This window comes from Orycteropus afer, unplaced genomic scaffold (genome assembly GCF_000298275.1).
Source record: "Orycteropus afer afer isolate SDZICR_OR568_19922 unplaced genomic scaffold, OryAfe1.0 scaffold00154, whole genome shotgun sequence".
NCBI classification, from domain to species: Eukaryota; Metazoa; Chordata; class Mammalia; order Tubulidentata; family Orycteropodidae; genus Orycteropus; species Orycteropus afer.
In genome coordinates this window covers 1,229,519-1,238,153 of record NW_006921741.1, presented here as the reverse complement: position 1 = coordinate 1,238,153, position 8,635 = coordinate 1,229,519, and the positions used below count along the sequence as shown (strand labels likewise).

Sequence of the window (8,635 nt, the reverse complement as noted above, 5' to 3'; positions counted from 1 at the left end):
GAATTGTTTTCTTAACATCGTCTAATGGTCTCCTCCAAGGGTGCATACTTTGTCTAATTTTTCCAGTCAGTCGAAACAAATCCCTAAGAAGTAATTTACTGATACTAATACGAAAATCTTAGAAACAGAAAATGAAATAAACAAAAACACAGAGGCAAAACTTGCAGTGAAAGGAGAAATATTGATGAAAAATACTTAAAATATTACCCAGGTAAATCTTGGTGAGTACAACATACAATTTGTCCATTTACTCTACCATGCATGAGCATTAATGAAATGCTAGTGTGCTAGTGATGGGGAAGGAAACAGAGTTACAAAGAAAGAAAAAACTGCCTCTTATGTTGGAGGAGTTTATAATTTACTGGCTCAGGCAGACAATGTACAACTATCAGTGAAGTGATAACAAAGGTACAAACAGTTATAGGAAAGGTACTAAAGGCTCAAGCATTTTTGCACGTTCTGCCTTAAAAGCAGGTCTTACTACTCAATCTTTTGGTTTTGATTCTACTTCCAGAAATATTACTGAGATGTGTCCTTTCCTTTCCCACCATCTTTGCAGCTGGTCAAACCCAAAGCAACTCTCTCAGTTGGACTATCCCACAGTTTAATACCTCAACAATTCAGAAAGAAGTATTTATTGAGTATATACTATGTCAGGCACTAGTGATAAAACAGGGAATAAAACACAGTCTCTACTACCCCCAATGGTCTTACAGCTTTGTGAGAAAGACAGACTACTAACCAGGCAATAGCAGTAAACTCTGCTATGAAGAAACACTCTTTTACCGCACTGGCTTCCTCAGGCTCCTTCATTGGCTCTTTCTCCACTGAGCCTTCTTTCCTTTTTCACATTCTCTCCCTAAGAGCTCTCAACCATTAATTACCATGACTTTAAATATCCTTTTGGAATGGTGCCTTCTAAATTACCTCTTGGGCCCTGCCTGACCTCAACCGTCAGTTCCAACTTTGAATATACCAATTGCCTGTCTATCTCATAAAGATCTCAAGTTTTAATAGGTAAAAAACCTATTATATAAAGATTTGTAATTTCTTCCCAAACCTCTTCCCCTTCAATTTCCTCCATTTCAGTAAATGGCATTACTGTCCAACTAGTGATTCAGGCCAAACCAAAAACAAAACCCACTGCCATCAAGTTGTTTCTGACTCACAGTGACCCTCATTGGGTTTCCAAGGTGCTAAATCTTTACGGAAGTAGATTGCCTCATCTTTCTTCGGTGAAGCAGCTTGTGAGTTTGACCAGCTACTTTCTGGTTAGCAGTCAAATACCTTAGCACTGCGCCACCAGGTCAGATACTTAGGAATCATCCTTCATTCCTTAAGGGAAAGAATATAGCCAGTTGAATATAAGGCCCCCTCATCCCACATCACATCTGTAAGTAAGTCTATTTCCATATTTAGCAATCGACTTGCCGGCACATAACAACAACAAAAACAACAACAAAGCAACCGTTATTCACTACCCCCACATATTCTACCACCACCTAATTCAGATCACCATTCTCTTTTGTTTACGCTGCTGCATCATCTGGTCCATCTCTCTGGACTTATCTCATACAATTGTCTGACTGTAAAAGACCAGTATCTCTGTTTTTGTCTTAGGTTCTTGAACACTGAGATACCTAGCTCTTTCCTGACTCAGTCCATTTGGTGACTCAGGGCCTTTTGCACATTCTGTTCACTCTGTTTTGGAATGTTCTTTCCTCTCTTGAATGGCTGGACCATTTTCATATTTTAGGTCTTAATTTAAATGTCAACTCCTCAGAGGTTTTCCCACACCCACCTAACTCAAGTAAGTTTCCCTTTATTCTTCTTATCTCCATCCATAAAGGTAACTTCCATTAGGCCAGGAATCTATCTAGTTGTTCACTACTGTATCCCTAATACTTAGCAGTTCTGGCAGAGGAGACAGGTACTTAAAAACTATGAACAAATGAACAAATAAGTACTGGGTACTTTCTGACCCAATTTTAGCCTAAGATTCTGTAAACAAAAAGCTTAAGACTTTGTAAACAGACCTAAGGAATGATTAAGAATTTGTTAGGTAGGGAGTGAGGCTAGGAGAGGTCTGGAGGATGGATTTGAGGGACTTAAAAGACACTCTGTATGGCTGAAGCCTAGGGCTAGACTGGTGGAAAACAAAGCTGGTGACGGAGGTAAAGGACAGACAAGAAGGGCCTTGTTAAGGAATTTTGACTTAGACCGGAGAGTAAACAAGAGTGACTGAAAGGTTTTAAGTGAAGAGTGTCTTGGTCAGATTTGCATTTTATCAGCCAACGGTGTGAAGACTGGATTGGAAAGAACAGAATTGAAGGCAGAGAACCAGCTGGGAGGTTACTGTCACAGCTTAGTGATGATGAATCAAACTAATGACAGTAAAAATCTGAAGCGAACAGATCCGATATATTCAAGAGGCTGATAAGGACTGGCTGAATGTGGGAGATCATGAGGGTGATACCTAGAAACTTTAAAGTTTCTGGTTTAAGCACACCGCTCAGTTAACCACTTTTCCTTCTGAACCATCAAAGCAGTTTGTAAAATTTCCTCTTCCAGCACAGACAGTACTCCACATAGCAGCCAGTTGAATATAAGCCTGCCCGTCTCAAAAGCGGCAGTCTCCCCTGTTGCTCTCTGTATTTATGGTTTTGAACGCTCAATCTGTGTTTGCTACGTTGGCACAGTAAGTGTTCAATAAACATGCGGTGAGTGATTGCCACAGCAGTGTCTACATTAAATGGCCAACCTTTTTATTCTTCTACCCTCATCGTTGCCCTTTTACAGAGAAGACAGTACTGAAAATTTGAAAATAAAGGGCGGGTCCCTGAGTCTCATTCATACCGACGTTAAGGACCTCGTTAGAGGTGTCCAACCCTTGAGCTCCCTGAAAACCTCTTCTCCCAGTTCCTCACCTGGGGCACTGGAATGGGACTCAGTCCAAGCAACTCTCAGGTCCGCTCGGGACGCAAGCCAGCAGGACTCAGCTGCTCGACAGACTCCTTCAATTGAATCTCCCGCCTCCTCTTCCGACAGAAGTGACGTATTTGCTGTAGTCAGAACCACGTGATTTAGAACCAATCAGAAGAAGGCGCTACCGGGCGAAGTGTAGCAACGAAATCCTGCGAGCATTTGGGAGAGACCATTTTTGTTAAAGTGGGGGTAGGGACAGTGGCTTGAGGAATGTTCTTCCCTGACTAGTGGAGCAGTAGTGCAGTCTGTAAAGTTGGTGTTGGAGTATCCCTGCGCCGCGTAGGCCCGAGAAGGAGTGGGAGCGGACTGGGGTCCCGTGGGGTGATTGGAAAGGGGAATGGAAGCTGAGTGAAGAGAGTTGGCAGAATCGTGAAGACGGAAGGGGGCGCTGTTTCAGAGGAATAACTCAGCCCGGGGAAGGGAGGAAGGCCGGGCCTGGAGCCGACTACTCCAAAGTAGAAGGGGCCTTACCTGGATGAAGGGATGATTCGAGCCGGGAGTGACTTCCGGAAGGGATGAGTTGAGCGGGCAACACGATTGGGATAACTCAGGGATCGGGTACCATAATGGATGGTTAGGATGGCAAAGAGGTGGGGTGGAAGGAGCCAGACTGAGCGGCCTGTGAAACCAGGTTCTACTTGTTATCAGAGTGACCAGTGCAAGTCGCTGCCTCTCCGAGCCTCAATTTTCTCATGTATAAATGGTAGTAACAATCGTACATGTCTCTCAAGATTGCTGTGATGACTGAGATGAGACGTGTGTGTCATCATACCTAGTGTTACAATGAATGGCATGTAGTGAACGATCAAAGAATTGTCACGGCAGCTATGATCTTTACTTGAGATTTGCGGAGAGGGTGTGACAATAGAATTGAGGTGTCCAGGGCAGGGTTTGACTGTGAGAGGGATATGAGGTGTTCCGGCCGAGATGTGAGTTTGGTGGGAGAAGTAGGTAAGGATAGGATAAGACAATGAGGAAAGAGGTGTCTCTGGAGTGATAGGAGCACAGACTTGTTGGGTGGCTCTGAGGAGTGGATGGCAAGAGGGGAAGTGTAGAGTGGAAGTGGTGCCTTCGGAGTCTGGGGCTGCGTGGGTAGGGTGACCTGAGTTAAATTAAGTCGGCAGCGCTGAGTGGCAAAATGACTTTTAGTTTCTCTGGGGAGGAGCCGGACCGTGGCGGGAGGAGCTTAGGGCAGAGCCAGGCTCCGGTTGCGCGAGTCGGCTCGCTCGGCTCCGACTCTGCCACCCGCGTAGCAGACGCCCTCCTGAGACATGGAGCTTCTGCTCCTGCTTCTGCTTCTGCCTCACCTGGCGCCCGGGGCCGCCATCCCGAGATCGCCAGCCCTGATGTCCCTCGGTAGCCTTCACTTACCAGCCCGACCCACATCCCGCCCCTCTATAGCCAGGAACTACTCGATTTTCTACTTCAAACAGAAGGTAAGCGGGCTAGGAGGATCGAGGGAGGGGAGTAGCTGGGGCTTCGCTGCTCTGGGTTCAACCGCCCAGACCTAAGCCCCGTAGAGCCTGTGTATCAACCCGTTACTCTTGCGCTGCCTGGCGCCGCAGCCCAGCTCCGGATTTCCCAAATCCTGCCTCCTAACCCTCGCCCTAGCCTGCCTCTCGAAATTCATTCCTCCTGATGCCTAGCACCTGCCAGGCCTTTGGACACACTTTCCAGAGGATGGCCCCACGTCTCAGTTCTGTTTAAAATCATTCCTTTCGTTACCAATAACTTAATATCAGTCCCTGGCTCCACACTTTTGGCTCAGCCTGTTCTGTAATTAATCATGACCATCACCTCAACTCTCCTTGCTCCCAAAAGATGCCCCAGTCCCAACTCCCTTAAACAACCGCCCCATTGAAATTATTTAATGCCAACAATGGCCCTTATTCCAAAGTGACAGTCATGTTTTGTCTCAAACCCACTCACTGCCTATTGAATCAATTCTGACATATATATACATACACACACACATATATATACACCAAATTCACTGCCATAGAGTCGATTCTGACTCATAGTGACCCCCTTTGGGTTTCCAAGGCGGCAAATCTTTAGGGAAGTCGATTACCCAGTCGTCTTTCCGCGGAATAGCTGGTAGATTTGAACCGCCAACCAGGTTAGTAGTCAAATGCCTTAGGCACTACACCACCAGAACTCCTTAGAGACCCTAAAGGACAGAGTAGAACTGCCCTATAGGGTTTCCAAGGCTGTAAATCTTTATGGAAGCAGACTGCTTCATCTTCTGCCAAATGGCTGGGTGATGTTTTGGTCAGCAGCCAAATGCGGTTAAACATTAATACACAAGAGTGCCTTTTGTCCCAAGGCAGCCCATAAATACGAATTCTAGTAAACTTTACCTATTAGATAATATCAAATACCTACCCAATCCTTAAGTGCCAGTCTGCTCACCTCAAAGGTAATTTTGCAGGCCTTTTATTAAGAGTATTTGACCTTCTTTATTCTCTGAACTACTGAATTTTTTTTTTTTTTTTTTTTTTTAAATGCTTGCAAAGGTTTAGTGGTGGGGGTGCATGGTGGTTAGTGTTTCTAAGGTTTTGAACATTGAGGTTAGAGGTTTGTGCTTGGCTGCAAGATAGGGTATTTCCCATCAAGCTTGGCTGTGAAAGTAGATCCTTTGTGAAATGACAAGATTCCTTGAAGTTCTGCATTTCTTGTGCCTGTGTAGACATAGGCAGATTTGGGAAAGTTTGGGATTAGAAAGAGTGAGAGAGAGAGTCAAAGTCTTGTATTTAGGAACCAGACCAGAATTCCACCCTGCTAGCTGTGTGACCAAGGAGCCCTGGTAGTACAGTGGTTAAGTGCTCAGTTGCTAACTGAAAGGTCTCCATTGGTACCAACCAGCAACTCTGCTGGTAGTTTGCTTCTGTAAAGATTACAGACTTGGAAACCCACTGGGGCACTTCTGCTCTGTCCTACAGGGTCAGAGTCAGCATGGACTCCACCACAGTTGGATGAATTATGTGACCTTGGGCAGGGTCCCTCTGAGCCCAGTTTCTTGATCTCAATTGCTATGATGGTTAAATAAGAGCAAATAAAATATCCCCAGCAGAGTATCTGGCCTTGAGCGGGCACTTATAAAATGCATGGCTACTGCCCTATGTGAATTTCAACTAGAAATTTGGGATAGAAGGATGGCATGAACTTCTCAAACAACTTATAAGGAACCATTTCCCCCCCTAAATTTTATTTATTTTGTTTTTGTTGTTGAGAATATACATAGAGAAGCATACATCAATTCAACAGTTTTTATATGTACAATTTAGTAACATTCATCATATTCTTTTGAGTTCTGCAACCGTTCTCATCCTCCTTTGCTGAGTTTTTCCAACACCATTAACATAAATTCACTGCCCCCTAAGGTTTAAGGAAACAATTTTAACACAGAAGTTTGAATTAGCATTTGTGAGGAAGAGAATTTTGTTTAATTTCAGCAGAGGCACCAGGAAACAGAAGTCTTTTCCTCAGATAACTCACCTAACTCTCCTGGTCACAATTTCTGTATTTATAAATGGAAAGATTTAGACTCACACCAGTGTGTTTCATAAAATCAAGGGCTCTTTGGGGAGCTGTGTTAGAGGGATGCTGGGTGAAGGCTAAAGTGGAGGCCAAGTTAGCCAAATAGGGTGCTCTAGTATCCATATTCTCCCTGGCCTTTTTCAGCCAGAGCTCTCTGCTTTAGTCAGATGTGTGTGTGTGTGTGTGTACACATATTTAGTTAGAGCACATGGCTTTTAAAGTAAACTTAGTTAGAGTTAGTTTTTGTTTGAGGTTTAATTTTTGTCAAGTTTTATAACCTTCTCTATCTGCAGTTATGTCTGTCAAGCTGACTGAGCTAATCCTGGCTGTCCTTGTATGCCTCTAGATTCCTTGAATGGTCTTGTTAAAGAGACTTACCTATGGCCCTTCCTTCCCCTGCTTACAAATCCTTAATAACTCTGGTTGCTTGTAGGGTGAAGGCCAAAACTCCTTGGCATGGAATCCATTGTTCCTTACCACATGACCCCAGCTGGCCTGTTCAGCTTCATATCCACAAATCCCCATCTCCACCTCCATTCGCATACACTTTTCACAAAATAGAAAAAACACCCAAGTGAATTTTACTTTGTCAGAAATTCTGCCCAGAATACTATTTCTTTTCTCAATTTGATACATTCATACTTCTATCCCCAGCTCAAATGCCACTTCCTCTGTAAAGCCTTCTTGACTTCTTTAGGACAATATAAATGATCTATTTTTACCTTCACACTTACTGTTTTGTTTGTGTCCCTTCAGCTACATTGCACTCTTCAGTATCTACCAGAGCCCATAAAAATTATAGTTTTTTTTAAGTGAATGAATAACTATCCAAAGGAAACCTAAACAAAACGAAGGCAGCTGTCATTTAATTGACACAAGCCATTTTTTCTTTCTTTTGCTTCCATTCTTTACAAGTTATTCTTCCTCCTCAAAGTCTTCAGTTGTTGATTTAGTAGGCATATTTATTTCTTTTACCTGAAATAACTGAATCAGGAGACCAAAGAAAGGATAGCACGTCACTTGGACACATCAAAGTTGTGGATACATGTGTGATGTCAGTGTTGTAACAGGCTCTCTGGGGTGTATGGAAGGAATGTAGTTACAGTGTTTTACTACATCTCATTCCCTCCCTCCTATCACCCTTTTCAGGTGAGAAAGTGAATCCTGAGGGTATTTTACCTTATGATATAGTGTGGAAGGAACATAACTCCTTTCAAACCACCATTTTTCTCAATGGTATAGTAGGGATCAATATCTACCAAGGTTGTTATGAGGGTTAAATATGGTAACATATAAAAGCACACTCACCTGGAATATGGTAGGTACTAGTTTCTTCATCACTCTGCCCTAAAACTGTGTTCTCTACACGGTGGTTATATATTTCAGATTAATCCAAACATGTGACAATTGTGGTAATTCCTCTTCTACAGTGGTCACTCATCTGCACCTATTAATAAGTATTCCCATTAATTAGTGATTAATGCTTATGTTACAACTCTGCATCTTGGTCCAGTGTTGTAAATTCAGCTCATGGCCACTGATTACTGCCAGAGCTTTCCCACAGCTATTTCCTTGTCTGCTGTGAGGCCATTATATCAATGGGCTAAGCTATTTCTACATCCCTTACTTTACTGTTTTCAGTTCCTATTCTAGTTTCCCCTTTTCCATTTTTGTCACATTGGCCCTGATGCTTGATAAAATGTAGTTGTGTTTGGGCCCCTTGATGGGCCTATGGCTATACCTCTTCTGCCTCTTTTTATTCTTTTTCCTTTTCTTTTATTAGCAGCACATCTCTTGATAGCTTTCTCCTTAGGCCTAGGGTATACTCTCACAAGTATTATATGAATTCTGAACTGAGTTCTATTTCTGGTAACATAGAATCATTGTTGGAAGGAGAGATAGTTTATTCCTTAGATATGGTGAATTAACTTTCATCTAAATTCTGGAGACTCAGGAAGTTGATATGATCTTGGAGTTTGAATAAGGTAACATTGAAGAGCACAGCCTTTAGACACAAATAGGTTTTTTTTTTTTTTTTTTTATTAGGATTTGGGTGAAGATTTACAGAGTAAATTCACTTTTCATACAGCAGTTCACATATACTTTGTCT

The 8,635-nt window shown here is 42.9% G+C and overlaps 1 protein-coding gene across 1 annotated transcript in view; it reads left to right on the top strand.

Annotated features, from left to right (window-relative positions):
* The first annotated feature begins 4,256 nt into the window (after positions 1-4,256).
* The window catches only part of LOC103201551 (prolylcarboxypeptidase), a 118,234-nt gene continuing 113,855 nt past the window's right edge, over positions 4,257-8,635 (top strand). The window contains exon 1 of the mRNA XM_042781709.1: positions 4,257-4,421. Within this exon, the coding sequence (XP_042637643.1) occupies positions 4,257-4,421 (165 nt within the window). The remainder of the gene's footprint in view (positions 4,422-8,635) is intronic.